This window comes from Ornithorhynchus anatinus, chromosome 9 (assembly GCF_004115215.2).
Source record: "Ornithorhynchus anatinus isolate Pmale09 chromosome 9, mOrnAna1.pri.v4, whole genome shotgun sequence".
Classification (NCBI taxonomy): domain Eukaryota; kingdom Metazoa; phylum Chordata; class Mammalia; order Monotremata; family Ornithorhynchidae; genus Ornithorhynchus; species Ornithorhynchus anatinus.
Window position 1 is genome coordinate 56,989,077 of NC_041736.1, and position 26,497 is coordinate 57,015,573.

The following is a 26,497-nucleotide window of genomic DNA, read 5'->3' on the forward strand; positions in this document are numbered from 1 at the left end:
AAGTGATAGGAAGCAAGAAGACTACAAGTCTGGAGTCAATCAGTTGTATTTGTTGAGCGCTTACTGTGTGCAGAGCACTGTACTAAGTGCTTAGGAGAGTGTAGTATAGCAGAGTTGGTAGACACATTCCTTTCCCACAAGGAGTTTGTAGTCTAGAGGAGACAACGGAGTAGTAGGCTAGTCTCCCCGATCTCATTCTCTCATCCAGATAATGTCACTTTCCTGTCTTGCAATCCACTGGAGGACAGATATCTGAAGAATCTTAGCTGAACCACTGACCCCCCTTCCAGTTCTCACCCCCAGGACTCTGAATCTTCCACCACCCTGCCAATCCACTGGTTTCATTCCAGTTGAACTTCCCTTAATGCTGCTGCTTAGTTAATGGCATTTCTAGAGCACTCTGCTAACGACTTTGCTTAAGGAGAGAGACGAGATTAATATGGTCTTGGAAAGTGACATTATGACTGTCGTGTTCAATAGTAAAATCCAAAGTGCTGGCCAGTAAAGCCGTCTTACTTGAAGGAGAGTTGGGTGCAAGGACTCACAAGAGTGCAGGAATGCCGATCTTGTTACACCTCTTTCAAAATTGAACTGCTTCATTTTCCTCCTCCCATTATTATATAAATCCCACATTTTATATAAATTATTCCCATTTATTCCCAGGCATGTAAGAAGTATTCTGTGGGTTGAAATGTAGTATGTAAATGGCCTTTGTCACTCACTGCTCTTCTAGTTCTCTTCTCTTTTCCATTTAAGTGTAAAGGCAAGTGATTTCACATTCAAGGGAAGTGACTAAGCTATTGCAGGGCAAACCGATCCCTCAAAACAAATAGTCACTTCGCCCATAACTTGGAAGATATGTTCTTTGAGAACCCTGCCGTCTAGCTCTCACAGAGGTTCCCTCTCAGTGGGGACCAAGAGGCAATTGCCCCACTACTTTTGGAGCTTGACTCCTAAACTTGATCTTTCCAGGTCTCTGACAAAGTCTGAGAGTTCTTAATTGGGTTGGAAAAGTCCCAAAATGATGACTTTCTAGCCTATTGACTCTTTTCAAAGGCTGTCACCTCCCAGCCCTCATCCCTCTAAAATCTCTCCTCTCCTTTTCACGCCCCATCCCACCCCCTCAAAATGAAAAGTTGCCATCTGTGGTTCTCCCGGTTTGCCAACACCAGATGCATGAACACAGCCGTTCTGCAACCATTTCTTATACCGAAACAATCAATAATTATTGAGTGCTTTCTGTGTGCAGTGTCCTATACTAAGCACTTGGGAGAGTACCTTGTCATAGAATTGGTTAGTACAGTGCTCTGCACACAGTTAAGCACTCAGTAAATAGGCCTGACTGCCCACACTGAGCTTGCAGTCTAGAATCTCAGATCTATACTGACGTGCATTACGAGAAGACATTCACTAATTCTTCAATGGTGAGCTCTCCAAATTTGTGGAATCAGAAGCTAATAATTTTTCGCCGCTAATATAAAATAGCGTCTCTGGTGAGGTTTTAATTAAACTGAGCCCCGTTTTGTACCTTAATAGTCATGTTGGAAGCCGCTGCCGAGAACGTGTTGCAGCAGGACTTCAGTCATGCCATTAAAGTGGGGATGAAGCATACGCAACAAATCATTCAGGGCATACAGCAACTGGTAAAGGAAGGCGGAATGGCCAAGAGGACCCCTCAGAAGTTGTTTACTGCTCCCCCGGAGATTGTGAAGTGTGTCCAGAAGTAGGTGCAACCCAAATTGTGAATTTATTTTACACCTGAAAATAACGTCTTGGTGGAAACTGTGTATGTATCTGAGGATTTTCTTTCTTCTTTAGAAGTAGCCTTTGGCAATAACCATTGTTCTGAATGGGACAATAAATGGTAAATTGTAAAGAGAATCGTTAGGGGGTAGTTGGACTACTGGCTGCTTGGGCCCTGGCTTCTCGCTTGGGTTTTTGGCATTCAGGTGCCAAGGGGAATCAATCGTACTTATTGAGCACTTACTATGTGGAGAGCGCTGTACTAAGCGCTTGGGAAAGTGCATTATTAAGAGAATTAGCAGACACGATCCTGTCCATAACGAGTTTGCATTATTCCAGAATCTATTCCCGACCTGGATGGAGAAAGGGTGGCAATAGAGGATCAGCTCATGACAAAGCTGAAAAGGAAGAAAAGAAGTAGAGGGAAGGGGGAGGCGGGGGGAAGTGACCAAAGATAGGGTTACAAAAGTAAAAAGTCAGCGGGTGAGCCTATGTGTCATGGCCTCAGAGGCCCTGAATAGTCAGGCTCCCTAGGTACTGAGAGCATCCTGCTTTTTTGTGGGAAAGCGTGGGCACTTCCAAAGGACAGTTTAGTCAAAATGGAATTAAGAGTTGCCTGCAAGCACCTCTCTGTAGCCTTTCCATTTGGTCTGAAACTCTTTCGTCAGTTTTCCAAAGTTCACCGTGAGACTTCTTGGTTGAATTTTTCTGATTATTGACTGGTAGAGAGCCAGGATGTTGGTCATCTTTAAATTTGAATTCCTTTACCTTTTCAAAATTTCGAGGTGTCTTCTCATCGTCACGGGTTTTAAAGTGTGTTCATGTTCTCCCACAAATATTTGACGGTTTTAATCTAGTAGATCTAGAGTTAAGTTTTCCATTTTCTACATTTTTTTAAATATAATGAATTAGACCGAGGGTGGGGGCTCATTACTTAAAAATCTTTTAACATTGAATGTCATAGGAATTGCTACACTGTTTCTAATTGGTCTTTATGCCAATAGCCTCGCTACTGAGAAGATCTATGCAGTTTTTACAGATTTTAATCATGATAAAGTAAGTATACCATTTAAGAATCCATATTTAGCAATATTTTGTAGCCTATTTTGTGTCACAGCTCTTACAAATAGGTTGAAAAGTTGTATTTCTGCCTTCATGTTGCACTGACAGAAATACCCTAGACTCTGCTCAGGTTGTGTTTTTATCCCTTTTGGGGATTTTAAGGTTTTTCTTTTAATTTCCAAAGTTTTCCTTCCCTTTATGCCTATCAGTCCATCAGTGGTATTTATTGAGCATTTACAGTGTGCAGAGCACTCCACTGACAGCATTAGAATGGTAGGCACGATCCCAGCCCACAAGGAACTTACAGTCTAGAGACATTAAAATAACTGATAGCTAGGGGAAAGGGCAGAGCATAAGGATATGTACATAAGTGCTGTGGGGCTAAAAGAACGGTCCAGGTGCAAAGAGACAACCACCATCTCCTGATTCATCTGCCCAGGTTCTCCGCATAGCCTCTTCCCTACCTGGACGCCAGTTCACATCACTTTAGGAGCCATGCAGAACTGAATTTCCAGGTTTACTGGGATGAGGCTCCTGGACCTAAATAATAAATGTAGGGGAAATAAAGGAATAAATAATAAACAAAGGAAAGTAGAGAAAATGACTGGTCTTCTTGTAACAACTGTACTTTCCTCTAGATTTCTAGAGATGAAGCCATTAATAAAATCAGATTAGATACTGAAGAGCAGCTGAAAGGTAATCGTGTCTTCTTGATTTATTAATTGTTGGTCCTTCGGGTTTTCATTGTCCCAGTGATGACGGTGTTTCTAATTCTTCACCCAGCACACATAATGTGGATTGGAGAGATCTGACTTGATAACTTGAATTTTGGGATATTGGTGAGTGATTTAAAATCTCTCACAATCCAACGTAAATCTCTGGTTGATTTTCCTCCCAATGGCAATTTGTTTCGTTATGCTGTTTGGCCTTTTAGAAAGCAACACAGTTATTGGTGGTGTTTTTCCATGTGTTAATAATCAGTAACAAAGCTATCGCGGAGCCACTGAGAAGCTACTATTGCCAAAGAAAATTCTTGGAAGACTTCCTCATTAGATTTACTCTTTATTGTTTAAACCCTCCCATATAAATTTAATGTAGTAGAACCTAATGTGAAGTGAATCACCTGTAAGTATAGACAAAGTCTTGTCTCTTTTAGGGGAACACTGGGACTCTGCTAAGACAAAAAAAAATAGTCTTCAGTGCTATATCCCCTCAGATACAAGGAGAGGGAAAAGAAGGAAGCAGACATGCCAGAGAGGTAAAACACTGTGACCGTCACAAAGACATAAGTAGAGACACATATACATGGGGAAACAGATACAGACAGATGGAGAAAGACAGATACAGAGGTGTACAAGCTCATAGAGACCTGGAGATAAATGTAAATACGCTCCACTCTAGGTGTGGGTTCTTAAATTCTGGAAAATCTCAGCTCACAAGACCCTAATCCTCTAATTCCCCAAAAACACGAGTATAGCATTATACAAGGTTTTACAGAATATTCATGTGATACTAAAAGTTCAAGTTAATTCTGACTACAGATAGTAAAGCTAATGAGGTACTTTATTATCTGGTTAGATAATGAAGCTAATGAGGTATTTTATTATCTGGTTTGGGAAAGAACAAAATGAATAGTTTTTAATCAAAACTTTAGGTATATAGAACTCTTACATGATCCTTTGAAGAAGGAAAAAAGTCATATTTAAAATGTTTGTAAACCAAACTTCGTTTTTCTCATAGTACCCAGTCTCATAACTGAATTTCAAGGAAAGGGAAGGTTGAATGAAAGTGACACGACTATTTAAAAATCTCATGTTTAGGCATAGCTTAATAATTTGTTCCTGACACGTGCAGAGAATAAAAGGTGTGTTAGTATATCGATTTAATTTAGACATTTTATGTCAGTTCCTTTAATTTCATTGAAGAGAAAATGAACACCGAGGGGAAGCTATATAAGACTTTAAATGAGGTTTACTGTTCCGTTGAAGTGTTGGAGATTTAGTGGTAATATAGAGGAAAGAGTTCTTTGATCCTCAATATCCAGGTTAAGATAAAGTTGCCAAGATGGAGAGTGTGGGCTGCTATTCAAGCTGCCAATAGTGCCTTTTCATAATAAAGTGAGCCAAAGTTGTTTGGTGAGTAGCTTAGTCCAAAACGTAGCCACTCCCAACCTCATTGTCCATGGAAAGGGCAGGCAGGGCTCCAATAACAACAAATACCTGGTACTCAGGAACTTAATGCTTTTGCCCAAGGATTTCATGGTTGTGATTCGACCTGTCTTTTCTTTGTCTGGGAACTGAAAGTTCTGAGATCATTTTCCTGAGAAGTTCATGTAGTCAGAGGGTGCTTCCAAAAGCCTGGATGCGTGTGTTAATGGTTTGTAGCTGCTGTAAAGAAGCTTTTGTCTAACAAATATAGCAAGGTTTTCTTTTGGCTTATGTCTTGACTATCCAGAAAAGTTTCCCGAAGCTGATCCATTTGAAATAATAGAATCCTTCAATGTTGTTTCAAAGGAAGTTTTTCGAAGTATTGTCCTGAATGAATACAGAAGGTAAAATTTATTCATTTATTGTGTGGTATTTATTTGAGTGCCTATTTATGTGAATAGCCTGAGATAACCTTTTGGAAATGTCAACAAGCATAAAGGACAAGACCCCTGCCCTCAAATCCAGTGGTTGTACTTTCTGTCCCTTCTGGATCAAAATGATCATAAAAATGTGTCTGGCAGAACTTTTCTAGATTTTACAATAGCTTTGAAAATAAACACCCACCCAAGTTAAGTAAATTCTTTTTCAGGGTGAAGGATAGAGAATATTCCTATTTTGCTAAGCAGGATCCACTGAGGGAGAGGTGGAGCTAGTGAACAGAAAGCATCAAGCGGTAAATTATTTCAACTTGTAAGACTCTGAAATTCAGTGTTTTTTCACTAAAGGTGTGATGGGCGAGATTTGACCTCACTCAGAGATATAAGCTGTGAGGTGGACATGTTTAAAACCCTTCACGGATCAGCACTGTTTCAAAGAGGCCAAACTCAGGTAATGGTTGCCAGCATAAAGTGACTTTTTCTCCGGCTCCAATGAAATGTTATAATTCTAAAAACGTTGAACTAAAATGTAATATGTCGTCACCATTGTTCCCCAACATCTAGATGGTCATATCCTCTAATCCTTATCCGTCCAGGCTAAAAACTCTCAAAGCTCTCATGAATATAGGATGTGGCTTGATACATAGTAAGCGTTTAGCAAATATAATTAACAGTAATAAAAAAAAATGTGCACTGTAACAGTGTTCTGTATTTTTCTACAGTACCTGTTCAGTGGTTTCTATGTGTCAAGCGCTGTTATAAGCACTGGGGAAGACAGATTAGTCCAGGTGGATATAGTCCCTGTACCACCTGGTTCTCACAGTAAAGTAGGAGGGAAAATAGTAACGGAATCCCCATTTTGCAGTTGAGGAAACTGAGGTACAGAGAAGTTAAGCAATTTACCCACCATCACACACGCAAGCTGCGGAGGCAGGATTAGAACCCAGATCATCAGGCTCCCAGTCTCGTGCTTTATCCACCAGCTTCTCAGTTAGTTTAGTCTCAATGTCTCATAACATGTTTTTTTTATGGTATTTATTAAGTGCTTACCATGTCCGGACACTGTACTAATCCCTGGGATAGATACAAAGTAATCAGGTTGGACATAGTCCCTGTCCCGGGTGGGACTCACAGTCTTAATCCCCATTTTACAGATGAGATGACTGAGGCACAGAGAAGTTGAGTGACATGCCCAAGGTCACACAGCAGACAAGTGGCAGAGCTGAGATTTGTTGATCTTTGTGATTTTTTTCCTTAATCATTTTTAAGCAATTGATCTGGGTCACTTTTCCTAGAGTTAGAACAGTATGCTCTGTCTTCGTTTCCCATATCCCCACCATCCTTTTAGGACTGAGAACTAGGGTTGGAAGGAGATGAGAGATTTGATCCTGGCATGTTCAATGTAGAGTCAAGATTAAGATGGAAGAAGAAGCCATCGACTGTGGCATCTTCTGTTAGGAACAATAAGTAGATATTTCCATTGTTAACTGCTTTGATCAAGTGGTTGATAAATGAATACTAGAAATGCATATTTTCTCATTTTAGGTGCTTTGTACTGTTACATTTGATTCATTGGAATCCAGTATGAAGTCTGATCTTATTACATCTGCTGTGAGGTGAGTTCATGTCTTTTAAGGATACAGCCACCAGTGCTCATAACTGATATGAAGGAATACACAGAGAGACGGATAAAAGACACTTGTAGGGATGTATTAAGGGATTTTAATTTGGGCTACAGTTAAGTGATCCCCAGGGCCTTTTTATAACCTGTTGTCTTATGATTTGACTTTTCATAAAGGGTAATGGAAACACTTTAAGTGGCTGAAATCTTTAGCCTACTGATGAGAAGCAGTGTGGCCTAATGCAGTGATCCCACCTCTGCCACTTGCCTGCTATATGACCTTGGGCAAGTAACTTAATTTTTCTGAGCCTCAGTTTACTCACCTGTAAAATGGGGATTCGTTTTCTGTTCATAGTATTTAACAAATACCAGTGCAGTTGTTATTATCATCCACATTATTATTCTGGTCATTCTTGAGATCTCCAGGACAGTTTCCTGAGCAGTCTTGAGTGGACTTCGTCCTGTCCTTTGTCCACCAGGATTTCCCATGCTTCATAAATTGTATTCTGACCTGCACTAAATATCCTTCCCCTGGATCATTCCAGTGTCCAGGACCCCAACAACTCCAGACTCACCCCTTTTCGCCCCATTCTATAACTGTTTTTAATGTCTCACAGCTAAAAATGTAGATTTAAAATATATGTAATCAAAGTGAAACTTATCCCTCCTGAATTTCTGTGGAAAATATGTCGAACAGCCTTGCGGGGAAAGGGTAGCGAAAGTTGCACATTCTGCCTCTCTTTCAAGCTTTCGTTTACAGTTAGTTAATAAAAGGCTCTCTTTACAGTTATGCTGCAAACAAATGGTGTTGCATTTATGTGACTTTTTAATTGACATACTCTTGGTTTTCATTTATAGCGGAGTAAAAGATAAAAATTTCATGCTGCATTATGAGGTAAGAGTTTTGAGTTATTTATTTGGGAATTCTGGGCTACAACTAGAGGCAGTACTAGAGGGCTGCATCACTGCCAAAATGCTGCACAGAGATTTGAAGAAAAAAAATCCAAAAGGAGGGGAAAAAGTTTTTTTCCAGGACACATATTTGTTGAAACTTAAATTTGAATTAAGCAGCGTGGATTGGCAGTGCATTTTTCAACCCATCTTTAATTGTTTCAGTGAATATACTAAAAGTAAAAGAATGTGGGTTTTTCATCATTAAACCTGATATCAATCTGCTATACTGCATTTTCTTTTTGAGGGCATTAATTGGCTTGTGCAAATTCTGAAGGTTTCTTTTGTATATTACTGAAAGCCTCTTTTTGTATGTGTGTGTGTTTTTGTTTTGTGTGTATGTTATTGGTTTTTTTTAGTTTCCTCCTTATGCCACTAATGAAATCGGAAAAGTCACTGGTGTAAATAGAAGAGAGCTCGGACACGGTGAGTGACACTACCAACTTCTGAGCTGATGCTGGAACACCTTTGGACCATTATGTACTTACTGTGTTGTATGCTTCCTTTAGGGGCACTTGCAGAGAAAGCTTTGATTCCAGTTGTTCCCAAGGACTTTCCTTTCACAATGAGAGTCACTTCCGAAGTCCTGGAGTCCAATGGTAGGAACATTTCACTTTTTGTTTCGTAGGCCCATAGACCGAGTCGGACTATTCATTTACTCATTCAGTTGTATTTATTGAGCACTTACGGTGTGCAAAGCACTGTACTAAGCGCTTGGAAAGTACAGTTAATCAACAAAGACAGACAATCCCTGCCCAGAACAGGCTTTATTACCAGAGCCTCCTGCAAGCAAGCTCTAACACGTTGGCCTGATGTGTTGGCCATTGCGCATATTGACACCCTCCCCCAGGCCGTAATGGATGGTAGCAACCAAAGACAAGAGTGCTGGATAAATCTGGAAGTGACAACCACTTTGATTCCCTTCCCCCAACAGACCCCCCCCCCCCCATCCCACCCCCCAATCCCCTGTCCCTCGTCCCCTTCCCCCCCTCCCACACATTCATACCCTGGAGATGAGTTTTTAAGTGCAGCTTTAACAATAATAATAATAATAATAGTGGAACTTGTTAAGGGCTTACCATGTGCCAAGTACTGTTCTAAGCATTGAGGTAGATACAGATTAATCAGATTGGACCCAGGCCCTGTCCTACATGGGACTCGCACTTTTATCCCCATTTTACAAATGAGGGAACTGAAGCACAGAGGAATGAAGTGACTTGCCCGTGTTCTATCCACTAAGCCACGCTGCTTTATCAGCTCTACATTCCGTTCCATCTCCCCGTCCCTGCAAACACATCTCAAGACACATCTGAGTCTGGGTCAGAGTAATAATAATAATAATAATGTTGGTATTTGTTAAGCGCTTACTATGTGCCGAGCACTGTTCTAAGCGCTGGGGTAGACACAGGGGAATCAGGATGTCCCACGTGGGGCTCACAGTCTTAATCCCCATTTTACAGATGAGGTAACTGAAGCACAGAGAAGTTAAGTGACTTGCCCACAGTCACACAGCTGACAAGTGGCAGAGCTGGGATTCAAACTCATGACCTCTGACTCCAAGCAAAGAGAAGCATGGTGTATGAGGGGAGCCTAGAATTACACAACTTCATGAGCGAGGAGGTCTGATGATTAGGGTAACCCTGACCCACAAAGAAAGTCTTCACCCTGGCCCTGAGAGGAGGCCAGGAAGAAGCTAACAGAGAACGGTGTTCTGCTCAGTAAGCACTCACTAAATGTCACAGATTGATTTGTTGATTGGCTGAGAGACCGAGTAAGCATTTGTATCAGGTCCTCCTCTTTGGGTCTGAGGGCTTCACCAATCAACTCTGTCCTTGGGTTTCAGGGGCAGGAAAAAAGCTGAGCGACGGTGTGCAAAGGGTGCTTAAAAAAAAATTAAACAAAAAATTAAAAGATGATTTAAGAGACTGGATTATCATAAAAAGCCCCAGGCAACAGATGGCTATTTTTCTAGTACAACCCAAAAAATTACTTTTAAACAAGAGTACATCCATCCAACCTTGGCTTGGAGGTTATGGGCCCAGCCTAGCCTGTACAGAGCCTCTGCTTAGCTCTTTTGTTCCTGACTTTTAAAACCTGACTCCTCCAGCTTGTCAGTTATTAATGCCTCTCATTCAGCCATGAGATTAATTTGATAGAATGCGAACAGATTCCCAAACGCCTCTCTTCGTGGCTCAATCACCCAGAGAGTTTTGTAAATTTGTGATTTCCGTTTTTCCCTCCTGCAGCCAGTCAGGTTAACTTCTGTTACAGTTTCCTAAGAAATGTCATAAGTGGTTAAGATAACTGCTGATGATTATTTTTTTTATTAGTAATGTTAATGACAATAATTGTGGCCTTTGTTAAGCCCTTACTATGTACCAAGCACTGGGGCAGAAACAAGATAATCAGGTCAGACCCAATCCCTTTCCCACGTCGGGCTTGCAGGGTAAGAGAAAGGGAGAACAGGTATTTAACCCCCATTTACAAACGAGGGAATTGAGGCATAGAGGAGGTAAGAGAAAGGGAGAACAGGTATTTAACCCCCATTTACAAACGAGGGAACTGAGGCATAGAGGAGTTAAGTGACTTGCCCTTGGTTGTACCATTTGGTTGTATCTAATTAAAGGGGATAAACACCTTTCCATGTTGTTTTAGAGCTATATTGTAATGGTTTTATTCCTCCTATAGGCTCCTCTTCTATGGCATCTGCATGCGGTGGGAGTTTAGCGTTAATGGATGCAGGTACACAGATGATGTTATTTGTATATTCTTTAAAATATCTAGCATTTTCTGCGCACTTGATATGGAAAAATTAGATAGTGGTTGAGTAGGTGCAAGAAAATCTGACTGAACAGAGTCTCTATCCCACAAAAGGCTCTGTCTTTCCTTAGATCCTCACACCCTTCTCATCCTTGGCTACCTTCCTCACCACCCTTCATCATTTCTGTCTTTCTCTCTGTTTTATACTCATCTACACACAATCCCATCAGATCAGAGCTGTCATGAGCAGCAGGTGCTGCCACAGAGTGATTGATTGCTTCTATGGCAGGGGGGACCCCAGCTAAAAGCAGCTCCAAACCACTGCCCCAGAGACTGGGCAGCACCCGATTGCCCCCACTGGGAAACCGCTGCAGGGCCCTGTCCTTTTAAAACTGAGCTTTGTTCATGCCACTGAAATGAAATCAAATTTAAGATAACCCAAGTTCGTTTTTGAGAGAAATCTCTTCCCTTGCAAATTTCAGGAGTTCCAGTTTCATCCGCTGTCGCAGGTGTAGCAATTGGATTGATCACCAAAAACAACTCTGAGAAAGAAGAAATCGAAGATTACCGTTTGATGACAGATATCCTGGCAAGTGTCCTGGCAGTGATTTGTGGTGTTTTTTTCCCCTAAAACTAAGAGTAAACATCCCTTGAAAGATCCTAATGTGTTGATTAAGACCTTAATGTAGTTATTAGTCCTCAGAAAAACCTTCCCTTGCTTTTCTCATCTGGAAGTCATTCTTAGGTAATCACCTAAAATGGCTCCGTTGGGTGTTTTCTTTCATTCATTCAGTCGTATTTATTGAGCTCTTACTTTGTGCAAAGCACCGTACTAAGCGTTTGGGAGAGTACATGGTAACAATAAACAGACACATTCCCTGCCCGAGTGCACCTACCCAAGACAAGCCATGTTTAAGTTTCAAAAAATGTGAGTTTTAATACCAGAAAATTTCTCCTGTGCAAAATATTTGAAGTTGGAGAGACCCAGAAGCACCCAGAAGTCCTAAATAAGACAGATCAATCGGTAGTATTTACTGAGCGTCTACCCTGTGCAAAGCACCTTACTAAACTCCTGGGAGAGTACAATAGCTATTACCTGCCCACAGGGAGTTTACAAATCTAGCAGAGATTTTACTGAACATCTCTATGCACTCAGAAGTACCCTTTCAGAGCTAAACCAAAAAAAGCCCTTTGAAACATTTCACACTTGGTGAATTTGTGAAATCCTGTGAGCCTTTTCAACTCGAGAAGTTCTTTAAAATATATCATAATGGGTTTCTTGTACTCCTAAAGGGAATTGAAGATTATAATGGTGACATGGATTTTAAAATGGCTGGCACTAATAAAGGAATAACTGCACTGCAGGTATGTTTTTAATTTACCTTTGAGGAATTTTAGTAAAGGCAATGGAGACAATTTCACTGGTTCTGTTATTGATGCTCTTTTCTGCCTCTTCCACTCCACTCCAGGCCGATATCAAATTACCCGGGATACCAATCAAAATTGTAATGGAAGCCATTCAGCAAGCCACAGGTAAGTGTGAATAAATAAATCCATTTTAAAAAGGTGCTCTACAGCCTATTACCATTTCTTTAAAACCTAGGCCTTTAAGCAGCAGAGCTTTCTTTGCCCCTTCTCGACCTGCTCTGAAAATAGAGATAAGCATTCTTGTCGAAACAGATTACTCTTTTCAGGATAATACATTTTCATTGTCCTTTTTTCCCTCCTAGTGGCAAAGAGGGAAATATTACAGATTATGAACAGGACCATTTCAAAGCCTCGAGCAAGCAGAAAAGAAAATGGACCAGTTGTAGGTAATAGTGTGCCCACATCACCCTTTATTTCATAGTTCAGTATTAGCAAATGAAAGTAATTTTTACCAAATCCTTTCTAAAATCAGTTAATCTAATTTACTGGGCACTTACTGTGCGCAGGGTGCTGTATTAAGTGTTTGGGAGAGGACAATATAACAGAGTTGGTAGACATATGATGAGCTTACAGCCTAGAGGGGAAGATACACACTAATATAAATAAATAAATTATGGATAGTACTGTGGGACTGTGGGTGGGGTGAATATCAAAGGCACCTTTCGTATATCTGACAGGAATACGGGCACCACTGAGATTCATATTCACTACCAACAGTGATTATTTATATCTGCTCTACATTTCAGAAACTGTTCAGGTGCCATTATCAAGAAGGGCTAAATTTGTTGGCCCCGGTGGATATAATATAAAAAAACTTCAAGCTGAAACAGGTGAGAACTGAATATATATTCATTTTTTAAATCAATTGTATTTGCAGAGCACTGTACTGAATGTTGGGACACCATCCTTGTCCCAAATGGGGCTCACAGTATTAATCCTCATTTTACAGATGAGATAACTGAGGCCCAGAGAAGTGAAATGACTTGCCCAAGGTCACACAGCAGACAAGTGGCAGAGCCGGGATTGCAACCTAGCTCCTTTGTCTCCCAGGCCCTTGCTCTTTCCACCAGGTCACCCATAATGTGCAAACCTTGTGCAAAACTTCTGACATCTGCAGGGCAGGGAAGTGTCATTCCCATTCAGCCCCAAATCTAGGGATGAATCTGTTTATCCGGTGTGAGGCAAGAGTAGGCTTAGAACCGCACGCGTTTATAGAAACATCCCAGTTTGCCAGATCAAAGCAGCCTTGCTCGAATGCATCCGCCACCCCACCATCCCCACCTCTGCCCAGCTCCTCCTAGATCCCTGCCTACCCATAACAGCAAGGAAGGAGAGAGCTAGCGAAGCCCACATCTTCACTCACCCCTCACTTCATCCTCTCTGCTCTTTGCATTGGGCAGAAGCAAGAGCCGTCCAGACGACGCACTCCTGCAGCGGGGGATGATAAATTCTGTGGGTTTCTAATTTTATTTTTTTTTTGGCTTTTTTTGAAAGGTGTCACCATCAGTCAAGTGGACGAAGAGACATTTTCTGTCTTTGCCCCAACACCCACTGCTATGCATGAAGCGGCAGAGTTCATTAATGAAATCTGCAAAGATGACGTAAGAACCCTTGCCTCCGATGTATGCATTGTAAATTTACTTGTGTGAGTTTTTTGTGAATCTGCGATTGATGCCGTGTCTTGCCCTGAACAGCAGGAGCAACAGTTGGAATTCGGTGCTGTCTATACTGCCACGATAACTGAAATTAGGTAAGTCACCATACCTGGTAGTTCATTTTAAAAACACTTGAAATCCAGGTGTCAACAATCTTCTCAGTGCTCATTTCTTTGGGCATCATTCCTAACCCATGGCTTTTTCATTTTCTTGTCTTCAAATAGATTATAAATGTAATGATGGAAAAAGATTTAGTAGCATGTGGTTTTATGGTGTTTGCCTATAAATCCAATTCAATTACCCGGAATGGAAATAGTTTGAATATAGCTTTCAGAGAATTTTGTATAATCCGAACCTTCCCCAGAGGATCAGCAGGAAAATGTTTTTCCACTGAATGTTAATTTTAAGACATTTTTAAACATACTCTTACTTTGGGCTGAGAAAAGAAGGGTCCAGAGTAGCCCAGTATCTATTTCATGTTTGAATGTATCCTATTTTGCCCCAGAATAGTAGTTTTTCACTTAGATTCGGTGTTTTCAGAGAGTGATGTTGGCATTTTAAATCAGCTTTACCTTCTTAGACAGTTATTACAATTCCATAATTGTGACATAATCTTATAACTTCAGGTGTAGCTAACCTAGAAATAGAATTAAAACCCTCTTGATATTTTTCATAAAACCAACCACTTGTAAATATTTCTTAAGCGGGAAAACTCCCTCAGAAGAATTTGAGTGGTCTGGACCAAGAGCTGAGGATTAGGGCCCATCCATCTCTCTCCATATGACAAAAAATGTCAGTGGGTCATAGCAGAAAATTGTAACAGTTGGAACTTCTTGAAGAGTTGCCTTTTCAGATTTTTTGAGGAAAAGTAGTTTTATTGAGAAGGGAAAATCCAGAGGAAGTGGAGGTTCTTCAGTATTTCCCTCTTCCCAAAGGGAATGTTTGTCTTTCCTAACAGTCGTTCACAGAGATTGAAATGGAAAACTCAGCTAGTCTTTTCAACTGGAAATGAAAAGTTTGAGTGCCTGGGTAGATAAATTGAAATGTAAATATAGGAAAATCTGAATCACAGATCAAATATTTTTAAAAATTTAGAAGACAGTTGCCATATTCATTATGAACAGACCTGTGGATATATATTTACTGGAATAACCAAGTACTTTTCTGGAATTGTAGAGATATTGGAGTGATGATAAAACTGTATTCAAACATGACTCCCGTGTTACTTCACAATTCTCAGCTTGATCAAAGAAAGGTAAAATTACAGTGGGGGCATTTTGGGGAGATGCATTTTTGTGAAGCCTCTTTATTTTAAGTGTTTCTTGCACAAGGCTGGTCAAAATGGGACCAAAACCCAAGAAAATAGAGAACGGGGCCCTGGACCTACATATCCCTTCTTCCTCCTAATAAGAGTTCTGAATAATAATACTAATAAATAATGATAGCTATGGTATTAAGTGCATACTACGTGTCAGGCACTGTACTAAGCGTTGAAGTAGATGCAAGCAAATTGGGTTGGTCACGGTCCCTGTCCTACATGGGGTTCCCAACCCCATTTTACAAATGAGATAACTAAGGCATGGGGAAGTGAAGCCACTTGCCCAAGGTCACACAACAGACAAGTGGTGGATTAGACTGTAAGCCCGTCATTGGGCAGGGATTGTCTATCTGTTCCCTAATTGTACATTCCAAGCTCTTAGTACAGTGCTCTGCACATAGTAAGTGCTCAGTAAATACTATTAAATGAATGAATGGAGCCGGGATTAGAACCCAAGTTCTTGTTACTCCCAGGCCCGTGCTCTATCCTTTAGACCACGCTGCTTCTGTACAGCCAGATCATACTTAGGAGCAGTACAGGGGACTTCTGTCAAGGGATGGCACACTAGATGCCCAAGGACTGTGTAACAAATAGTCCAAAGCTGTCACCAGTTTTGTTAGGATTGTGCAGTTGAAACCAGTCATTGGTTTCAGAAGCTGCCAGATGGAGAAGACTCCTTAGCTGAAGAGAGAGGGTCTCTGCAGCTCCCTCGAAGCTGCCCCCAGTCCTAGAACCCACCTGCTGTGAAAGTCCATTCGGGTACATTGAGAGCCCCACTCAGATCAGCCCCCCTCTGGATCCTTGCAGTTCTCGCTGCCCAGGGTTGGCAAAAGAGCCATTCTGTCACCTGGGTAAGTGTAGCAGGGGACTCCCGTTAGGAGCCTGCACCTAGAGCCCACGTGGCCCAGATTGACCAGAGGATTGAGCTGTGCTGTATCCATCTTCACTCCTCAAGCTAACAGCGCTCCAGAGGGAGCCACTCTACTCAGATGAGGGGTTTTTTTTAGCAGTTGAGGGCCCATCCGGGTCAGGGGGAGGACCTACTGATATGCATTTTGGAAATTTCCGAGACCAGAGTTGGCTTCCGATGCACTTTTAGAAATGTAATGGAGACGGTGTGCTGCCGTCATCCTGAAGTCCGTGACCGTAGCATCCATCGCTTTGGCGGCGGGCCCACTCCCGGGGCCCACGGAAGCTGGTCCGGGGTGGGTTTGGATTTAAAATGGGTGCTGGGATTCAGTTCTCCTCCGGGTCGTGGTGAACATCTCATGGGATTCTTAAGTGGATGCTGATTGTCTTTCAGGTTCGACATCCTAGTGCTCTGGGATTAGAAGTTGGCCAGGAAATTCAGGTATGGGTTTTGGAACCAGGGAGGGTGGAAAGTGGGGGAGGCGGGGGCCTCCTTTTGTGGGCGTGGCAAACCTATCTGGGTTCTGAAGCGGGAGGTCTAAATGTATGCTGGTCATGATTCCCTCAGTTACCTGGGGTTGTTCAAAAACCCACAGTTCCCCTATCGTTCCTTTTTCAAGGATTTCCTAAACCAGAGAATCTTATTTAATGTGCTAAAATAAGCCCCACCTAAATTTTTTTTTTAATTTTAATCTCACATTTTAAAAATTCTAAAAGCCTGACCAATACCCCTATGTGTGTGTTTTTTTAATCTAAAAATCCAAATCCTGTTTAATCCCATTTCATTCAGTTTTTATTAGCATTGTGTTCACCTTGATCACCCATCTTTAATGATGTTATTGCGGACCCTGTAGGGTTATATAAAGGCCTGAAATTTTGTTGAAACATCTATTTGTCATTTTCATGTCATACGGCAAGCGTAGAAGTCCTTGGCAAACAGCTTTTCAGCTTCAGTTGGAGCCAAAATCGCATGGCTTGGGCCCTGTGGTATTTTACAGAGTCTGCAGCAGTGGTGGCCAAGGAAATGCCGCTTAGACTTGTGAGCCCTGGCTGAGACAAATTGTGAACTGATCCTCTTATTGCTCACCCAGCACTTAGGGCAGTGCTTGGCATATAGCAGGTGCTTAATAAATACTCAATACCTAATGAATACTTAATTTATAATTAAAAATGTATTGCAAGGAGCAGCGTGGCCTGGTGGAAAGTCAGGACCTGGCTCTTAATCTCGGCTCTGCTACTTGCCTGCTGTGTCAGTCACTTGTATTTATTGAGTGCTTACTGTGTGCAGAACACTGTACTAAGCACTTGGGATAGTACAATATAGCATTCTCTGCCCATAGTGAGCTTACTGTCTAGGGGGGTGGTTAATATAAATAAATTACCTTGGGTGAGTCACTTAATTCTCTGTGCCTCAGTTTCCTCATATGTAAAATGGGGATTCAGGATCCGCTTTCCTCTGGGTCAGGGACTGTATCCAACATGATTAACTTGTAGTTACCCCAGTGCTTAGAAGATGTGGTAAGTGCTTAACAAATACAAAATCAATGGTATCTCATTCATTCATTCATTCATTCAATAGTATTTATTGAGCGCTTACTATATGCAGAGCACTGTACTAAGCGCTTGGGATGAACAAGTCGGCAACAGATAGAGACAGTCCCTGCCGTTTGACGGGCTTACGGTCTAATCGGGGGAGACGGACAGACAAGAACAATGGCACTAAACAGCGTCAAGGGGAAGAACATCTCATTAGGCTCTAGAGGCAGTCTTGAACCTGCTTAGCATTTCTGTCTGCAGCAGAAGGAAGAGAAGAAGGAAAGAGCCCCAGGGAAGCATTGTCAAACCAGGAATGGGGTTGGGAGAAGGGAGGTTTCTACTGGGCTGTCCTTACAAGACACCACTGGCTCCCCAGGAGGATCAAGAGCTGCATGGTACGGAGTGGATTTGAGTTGGGGAAAAGGGTGATGTTAGATGGGTCCGCACTTCCACCTTGAAGGATTCTAGCATGTTCTTCTGGCTCCCTTCCCCAGGTGGAAGGCCAGGCTGGGGAGCTAGGCAAGGGAAATAAGATTCAGTGATTTTTTTTTCTTCATGGTATTTAAGCACTCTTTTAAAAAAAAAATAGTATTTGTTAAGCACTAATTATGTGCCAAGGACTGTACTAAGCATGGGGTAGATACAAGCTAATCAGGTTGAACACAATCCATGTCCCATATGGGGCTCATAGTCTTAACCCTCGTTTTACAGATGAGAGACCTGAGGCACAGAAAAGTCAAGTGACTTGGCCAGGGACACACAGCCGACAAGTGGCAGATATGAGATTAGGGCCCAGGTCCTTGACTCCCTGATCAGGCTCTATCCACCAGGCCACGCTGCTTACTATATACCAGACACCATAGTACCCACTGGGGTAGATACCAGCAGATCGGGTTGGACTCAGTCCCTGTCCTACATAGGGCGCACAGTCTTAATCCCCATTTTACAGATGAGGTAACTGAGGCACAGAGAAGTGATGTATCTTATCCAAGATTACACGGCAGAGTAGAGGCCGAGCCAGGATTAGAACACAAGTCTTTGTGACTTCCAGGCCCATGCATGATCCACTAGGCCATTTTCATGAGAGGCTAATCATTTTTATAATTGTCCTCATAAAATTGTATTAAAGCACCAAACATCATGCTGAGCGTAGGTGCCATAGAAGCAAATAAAACAAACGGCCTCTGCCTTCTAGAAGTCGGGTAGATATGCATACTAGGTTTCTAACTTGTTACCTAACCAACCGTTGCTATAAACTTCAAAGTGATTGAGTTTCTTTGTCCAACACAGGTGAAATACTTTGGACGCGATCCCACTGATGGGAGAATGAGGCTTTCACGGAAAGTGCTTCAGTCTCCTGCAACAACTGTAGTCAAAACTCTGAGCGATCGAAACAACGTTGTAATGGGAGATAGAGTTTCAGAGCCAGCTAGCTCCTCCTCTCAGTGACGAATGTGATGAAAGAAACAAAATCAAAATGGGGAAGAGACTGTGAATGTATTCGATCATGCGGATTTGTGTATAGTATAAATAGGTTCTAATTTGTATTAAAACCTCCACGTGTTTTACGGTCCATAATTCATTTTTCCACACAGCAGTTCATGTTCCCGTGTCCCTTCTAGGGTCATGCTGTAAGATCATAAATGTTTATTTTGCTACTCTGATTTGTAGAAAAGAAAGGCCAGAATGAAGGCATTATCTGCTCTGGAAAGAAATGCGTTGGAGCCTCCTAGACTGTCTAGAAAAGGGAAATGCAGGGAGATCTAGGGGTAGAAGAGTTTCCATTTTCTACTACGGTTATGCTTTTATGGGACTGACAGAGCTCTCACCCTCTCCTCAACACCATCAGATTTGGGGGAAGCAGTCTACCTCCTTATTTTATTCAAAGGCTGGTTGCACACATCTGAAGCCATCAATACATATAAGCTGTTGCCAAACTTGAAAAAAATGAGCTTGGGTTTGTTCTGGTTGTATTGTACCTTCCCAAACACTTAGTACAGGACTCTGCATGCAAGTAAGTAAGTGCTCAGTAAATATCACTGATTGGATGGTTGGTTTCCTTAGCAGAGGAGTCTGCCCAGCACCAAGCTCAGCAGAGGGTAGAAGTCCAGGTGATGCTTGCCAAAGAAAGATATTTGACTCTCACTCGATACCCATACTAGAACTAGTTCAAATAACTGGGGTGAGGGGAACTTGAATAACCAATCTACAATGGACAGGCACCTCCCTAAGAGGGCAAAGAGATTTGTCTGGTCATCTGAACTTCTGACTCATAATCAGCTTTCTAGTGGAAACAATAGTGACCAGACACTTCAAAACAATTAGTTCTTTTGATCCATGGAGTATTCAAGTAGTCATTTAATAATTATTCCCTAGTAGCCTAAGTGAAGGGAAGTTAATGAGTAAACCTTTTAATCAGTACTGAGATATGCTGGATGATGATGATGTAATGGTTGATAATGTCCTGTAACCTTACTCTGGTGAATCATTCTCTAGCTTATTCAAGAAAATACAGTAATAAGCAGCCTGTAGGACTACCCATTTTAACAAAATGCTTACGGAGCATGTCGAGCGAGCTATAAAATGATTTCTATTTTAATGTCGCATCTTGAAATACTTTAAGCATCATAGCTTTCAGAAAGACCACAAGCTGGCAAACTTTGTTAAAATTCTAAATGTGGACATTTTCTGAACTAATTGGTGACAACTGCTAGATCCTCAAATTACTGAGGGTGAAGGACAAACTTCCACGGTTACTAAATGAGGGTATTTCCAGGGTATTTTGGGGGTGTTTAACGAATCTCTGTGCCTTCTGAGCACCGTGCCACCCCCGCTCCTGTAACAAACATAACGCCAGTAGCACCAGGGAAAGGAAGATTGCACAAAGACACCAGCACATGTGATCGAGGAAAGACCGGTCAAACTATGGCAGGAGCCATATAAGCCGGCGGATCAGGACACGCTGCTGGAAATCACAGTGTGCCAGCAGGAAACAACTTGGCTTGTTGCCACACAACTATGGCTGAGCAGGGTATGGGAGAGTTCTGGATGTCAACAGGATATCAAAGATGATGACTTGAAATGGGTTTGGCGGGGGAGGGAGCATGAACAGAGAAAGGAAAAAAAGTCTCAAAGGGCACCCTGGGAACACAGTCCTTAGAACTGCCAAAACTTGATTATTACGACTCTCTTTCTCCCCTCGGCTCAGCATCTTTCTTGGTACAACTAAGATTAGAATCTGCCCTTTGTGTAATAGCATGGGCAATCTTGAATATTTGGCCTGAAGAGCGGCGATTTAACTACTGGAACATGTTTGCTTTGATCTAATGGGCTCATGTCAATATGTGCTTTTCTTTTTTCCTGGGGGAAAAGCTCTAATAAGAATTCTAATAAAGCAGGCCATTGGGCAGGAATCCCGGGATATAAGAGTTACAGCAGAAAAGTTTTGAACTGCAAGCTACATCCCTGAGTTTGCTTCCCTCCCCAAAAGCCCCACCTCTATTACTGATTATCAAAATTCAGATATCCTGAGGGCTAACGAATTGTTCTAAAATTCAGAAAGTCCCTTCTCCATCCTCCCCACCCTTGATAAACCAAGTAGTCCTCTTTCCTATCTCCAGTTTCTCAAAGGCCTTTCTCATTCACCCTTTCTCTTAGCATTTTCCATGCTTATTCTTCCCAATCTCTCCTGGACTTGCTTCTCAAATGCCTCCTCAAGCTGTTTTTGTCCTCTCCTTTCTTCCTCTTTTGTGTGCCCTCTTTTGTTTTCTTTGGGTCCTGTTCTGCTGCATGTTTCCTGATATCCTGCACATCAATCAATAGTATTTGTTGAGTGCTTACTGTGTGCAGAGTGCTGTACTAAGCGTTTGGGAGAGTACAGTCTAGCAAGGGTTGTTAGATTTCCTCACCACAATGAGTTTACTGTCTGGAAGAGGGAGAGGAGGCCTACACAAGGCATCCACAGTCTGCCCAGAACCACCTATTTCAACCTAAAACCCGCTCTGCTAAATACTACCCCCTCTAGACTGAGCTTGTTATGGGTGGGGGATGTCACTGTTTGTTGTAATGAAATTCCCCAAGCGCTTAGTACAGTACCGATTAGACTGTAAGCCCGTCAAACGGCAGGGCCCGTCTCTATCTGTTGCCGACTTGTTCATCCCAAGCGCTTAGTACAGTGCTCTGCACATAGTAAGCGCTCAATAAATACTATTGAATGAATACTCTGCACACAGAAGCAGCAGCAGAAGAAGCAGCGTGGCTCAGTGGAAAGAGCCTGGGCTTCAGAGTCAGAGGTCATGGGTTCGACTCCCGGCTCTGCCACTTGTCAGCTGTGTGACTGTGGGTAAGTCACTTCACTTCTCTGTGCCTCAGTTACCTCATCTGGAAAATGGGGATTAACTGTGAGCCTCAAGTGGGACAACCTGATTACCCTGTATCTACCCCCGTGTTTAGAGTGGGCAAACCATGTGACCTACAAAAGACTTGTGAAAAACAATGCACATGAGATTGGGACACAAGGCAAGTGGATGATGTCATTCCTGCCTGAATGATACCTGCCTGTCATTCCTATCTTCATTTTGTTCTTTTGGAGGCTTTATTTGGCCTCTCCTTCCTCCTCCCTCCCTCCCATACTTTTCAATCAATAAACCAATAAATGTGGCTCAGTGGAAAGAGCCCGGGCTTGGGAGTCAGAGGTCATGGGTTCGACTCCCGGCTCTGCCACTTGTCAGCTGTCTGACTGTGGGCAAGTCAACTTCTCTGGGCCTCAGTTACCTCATCTGTAAAATGGGGATTAACTGTGAGCCTCACGTGGGACAACCTGATTACCCTGTATCTACCCCCGCGCTTAGAACAGTGCTCTGCACATAGTAAGCGCTTAAGAAATACCAACATTATTATTAAGTGCTTACCTGTGTGTGAGAAATGCTATTAAACATTTAGGAGAGTACATTGGAGGAGGTAGATACAATCTCTGCTTTCTAGGAGTTTGCTAACTAGCAGGGTTTTCTAGTTTTTTGCTTTCCCTTGTGTTTTCTGTCTTTGCTGTTCTTCTTTATCTCTTCTACGCATACCTACTGAACATATCTCTGGGATAAGGCATGGGGACCCTTGTCTGGAGGTGTAGGGGAGATTCCGAGAAAGGGGAATGAAACTCCCTCTGGTTTCTGCTTACAGCTTCCAGCCAGCTCTAAGGGTGGGGAACCTGGCCTTGTGACACCTTCATTACCCCATCCCTGGACTCACCCCTTGAAGCACAGCAAGCAGAGAAGACAAACAGGAGAAGCTTGTTCATCTTAAGTCATTGGTGAGGGTGAGAATCGTCAGATAGCACCCAGAGTTCTTGCAGCACTATGGCTTTCCTTCCAACCAAGATGGGCATCGCCACCTACCACACGTTCTCTTCTCAATTAGAAGCCTGTGACGTAGAAAAGCAACCAAGGGGGATTGTGCCAGAGAAGATATTGCCTGGGTCCAAGCTTCTCCTCCTGGACCCTCCTGGAATCTGTCCCCTCAGTCACACCTCCCAGAGCCCATGCTTGTATTCCCAACTTGGCCCCCTCTCTTCCTCCACTCAGTTTTTCCATCTCTCCCGACCCTCCACCCCCCTGAAAACCCCCTACCAAAACTGGAAAAGTAGTGCAATCAGGCAAAAGTCCTGGCTCTAATTGCTGCTTCTGTATTTTTACGGTATTGGTTAAGCACTATATAATTGTTATATGGTTAACATTATATAATAATGTTGGTATTTGTTAAGCGCTTACTATGTGCAGAGCACTGTTCTAAGCGCTGGGGTAGACACAGGGGAATCAGGTTGCCCCACGTGGGGCTCACAGTCTTAATCCCCATTTCACAGATGAGGTAACTGAGGCACAGAGAAGTTAAGTGACGCCCACAGTCACACAGCTGACAAGTGGCAGAGCCGGGATTCGAACCCTTGACCTCTGACTCCAAAGCCCGTGCTCGCTTATATGTCAGGCACTCTACTAAGGGCTGGGGTAGATACAAGATAGGCAGGACACAGTCCCTGTCCCTTAGAAACATTCATTCATTCATTCATTCAATAGTATTTATTGAGCGGTTACTATGTGCAGAGCACTGTACTAAGCACTTGGAATGTACAAATCGGTAACAGATAAAGACAGTCCCTGCCCTTTGACGGGCTTACGGTCTAATCGGGGGAGACGGACAGACAAGAACAATAGCAATAAATAGAATTGAGGGGAAGAACATCTCATTAAAACAATAGCAAATAAATAGAATCAAGGCGATGTACATTTCATTAACAAAATAAATAGAGTAATGAAAATATATACAGTTGAGCGGACAAGTACAGTGCTGAGGGGAGGGGAAGGGACAGGGGGAGGAGCAGAGGAAAATGGGGGGAAAAGAGAGTTGAAGCAGTGTTGCCTAGTGGAAAGAGCATGGGCCTGGGAGTCGGAGGACCTGGGTTCTAACCCTGACTCTGCCAGTCGTCTGCTGTGTGACCTTGGGTAAGTCACTTAACTTTGTGCCTGAGTTTTCTCATTTGTAAAATGGGAATTAAGACTGTGAGCCCTATGTGGCACAATGACTGTGTCCAATCCGATTATCTTTTATGTACCTCAAGGCTTATCACAGTGCCTGCCACATAGTAAGCCCTTAACAAATACCACCATTATTATCACATAGGGCTGACTCTCTTAATCCGCATTTTACAGATGAGGTAACTGAGGCACAGAGAACTGAAGTGACTTCCCCAAGGTCACCCAGCAGACAAGCGGTGGAGCGGGGATTCCCATTTTGACTCCCAGGGCTCTTCCTACCAACCCCATAGATCAGAGTGCCTCCATGGTCCTTCGCCTTTCCCTGTACATTTACCCCAGACTTGTTCTAATGCTCAGACTTAACCAGCCCTTTGTTTTTTCTTGTTTGCCTTCAGCTTCAAGGACTATTTTCCCTGCAGGGAAGGGTGGGGAGAGAAAGTATTTAGCTCCTGCAACTTCTGCATATCCAGTCAGAGGAGTACAATGAATGATTACCCTATTTCTAAATTACATAGAGCTGGGCTGTCAGGGCTCTGCTGAAACAATGAAGCTGGTAGTGGAGTAATAAATTAACAAAATCAAATTGAGTTCATATGCCCAAGTAGGGGAGGCTTAAATGACCCACTCACACCACTAGTGGGGACTTACTGCCAGGGAAGGCAAGAGGGGGGTGTTTAGGCAGCAAGGCACCTTGAGGGTAAGACGGGGATCTTTAGTACACAGCCCAGCCAGAAACAAAGATGGGGAAAAGAAGCTGTCACTCCAGGCCTAGAAATGGCAGGGGGACAGAAACACCCAATCCCCCAGATCCTGAGGTGGGGCACAAAAGCCCCACAGAAGCAGTGTGGCCTAGTGGATAGACCCTGGGTCTGGGAGTCAGAAGGACCCGGGTTCTAGTCCCGGCTCCACCACTTGTCTGCTGTGTGAATTCCCTCATCTGTAAAATGGGATGGAGACCATGAGCCCCACGTGGGACAGGGACTGTGTCCATCCTGATTACCTTGGCACAGAGGCACATCCAGGCACGTAGTAAGCGCTTAACAATACTATTTAAAAAAAAAAGATTGACCCCACTGACCCAGTAGTCCATTCCCACTTCTAGAAGTACTCAGTCTTCAGAGCCATAATCAGGGGCTGGTTCTCTCTGCTTCCAGCCTGCAAGTAGGGGCTAACTCTTTCTGCTCCCAGGCTGAATCAGGGGCTTTCCTACATTGGTTGGGACTTTCTCACCCTGGCCAGGCTCCAGGGACAGGCCTGAGTTTTGAGTGCTCACGCTCAGCTCCCGGGCTAGATGGAACCAAAAGAAGTTCTCAGCCTTGGATCCTAAATGGGGGAGGGGGGGACCAGAGCCAGATCGGGGTGGGAGAAAGGGTCCAGGCTCCCTCTGCAGAGATGGGCAGGACCTCACCAGGGCCTCCAAGGTAGGTGATCATCCAGCCTGAGCCTGCTGTGTGACCTTGGTCAAGTCAATTTACTCCGAGACTCAGTTCCTTCATCTGTAAAATGGGGTTTAAGGACTGTGAGCCCCACATAGGAGATGGACTGAGTCCAACCTGATTATCTTGGTCTACCCCAGCGCTTAGTACAGTACCTGGCACATAGTAAGTGCTTAACAAATACCATAAAAAAATTAAAGAAAGGAAATTGCCAGTTTGGTAGCTTCACTTTCAGCCAGTCCTCAGCCAGGTCTTAGGTGCTGGGCCAACCCTAGCTGCCCACCCTGCCCAAAATTGCTTTGCCCATGGTGGCAATTTCTGGGGGAGAGAGAAGGAGAGAGGGAGGAAGCCATGGTCCCCCTCATCTCTGTGAAGTTGGCACTCTTGTGGGTGGGGGTCTGTCACTAATTCTTCCTAATTACCTTTGCAGATTTCATCTTACAGATCATGGGCTCTGTATGGCCTAGTGGAAAGAGCACAGGGCTGGGATTCAGGAAACCTTAGTTCCAATCTGGGTTCTTCCATTTGCCTGCTGTGTGACATTCAAGTCACGTAACTTCTCTGTGCCTCAGTTCCCTCATCTATAAAATGGAGTTAAAATACCTGTTCTCCCTCCTTAGACTATGAGCACTGTGTGGCACAGAGACTTTGTCCCATCTGGTTATTTTATATCTACCTCAGTGCTTAGTACATAGTAAGCTCTTAATTAACACCATCAATCAAGTCAGTCGATCATTGGTATTCACTGAGCACTTACTATATACAGAATATTGTACTAAGTGCTTGGGAACATACAACATAGCACAGTTGGTAGACTTGTTCCCAGCCCATAAGAAGTTTTCCATTTACATCATTATTCAAAGTAAATTCAGCTCAAAGGAGGTCCAACGACATGCTAAGAGAATTGGGCCTAATTTCCAAATATAATAATGACTATTTTCTACTTTTCCGCTCCTCTGAGAAGCGCGTA

The 26,497-nt window shown here is 43.0% G+C and overlaps 1 protein-coding gene across 1 annotated transcript in view; it reads left to right on the forward strand.

Annotated features, from left to right (window-relative positions):
- Positions 1–19,145, forward strand: part of PNPT1 (polyribonucleotide nucleotidyltransferase 1) — a 31,605-nt gene extending 12,460 nt beyond the window's left edge. Inside the window, exons 9-29 of the mRNA XM_029071665.1 lie at positions 1,537–1,723; positions 2,748–2,799; positions 3,444–3,501; positions 3,962–4,063; positions 5,260–5,356; positions 5,738–5,840; positions 6,935–7,005; positions 7,869–7,905; positions 8,321–8,387; positions 8,471–8,560; positions 10,650–10,703; positions 11,204–11,310; positions 12,015–12,086; positions 12,191–12,254; positions 12,452–12,535; positions 12,896–12,979; positions 13,644–13,750; positions 13,844–13,899; positions 14,981–15,059; positions 16,426–16,473; positions 18,858–19,145. Of these exons, the coding sequence (XP_028927498.1) occupies positions 1,537–1,723; positions 2,748–2,799; positions 3,444–3,501; positions 3,962–4,063; positions 5,260–5,356; positions 5,738–5,840; positions 6,935–7,005; positions 7,869–7,905; positions 8,321–8,387; positions 8,471–8,560; positions 10,650–10,703; positions 11,204–11,310; positions 12,015–12,086; positions 12,191–12,254; positions 12,452–12,535; positions 12,896–12,979; positions 13,644–13,750; positions 13,844–13,899; positions 14,981–15,059; positions 16,426–16,473; positions 18,858–19,016 (1,778 nt within the window). The 3' untranslated portion in view covers positions 19,017–19,145. The remainder of the gene's footprint in view (positions 1–1,536; positions 1,724–2,747; positions 2,800–3,443; positions 3,502–3,961; positions 4,064–5,259; positions 5,357–5,737; positions 5,841–6,934; positions 7,006–7,868; positions 7,906–8,320; positions 8,388–8,470; positions 8,561–10,649; positions 10,704–11,203; positions 11,311–12,014; positions 12,087–12,190; positions 12,255–12,451; positions 12,536–12,895; positions 12,980–13,643; positions 13,751–13,843; positions 13,900–14,980; positions 15,060–16,425; positions 16,474–18,857) is intronic.
- The last annotated feature ends 7,352 nt before the right edge of the window (positions 19,146–26,497 follow it).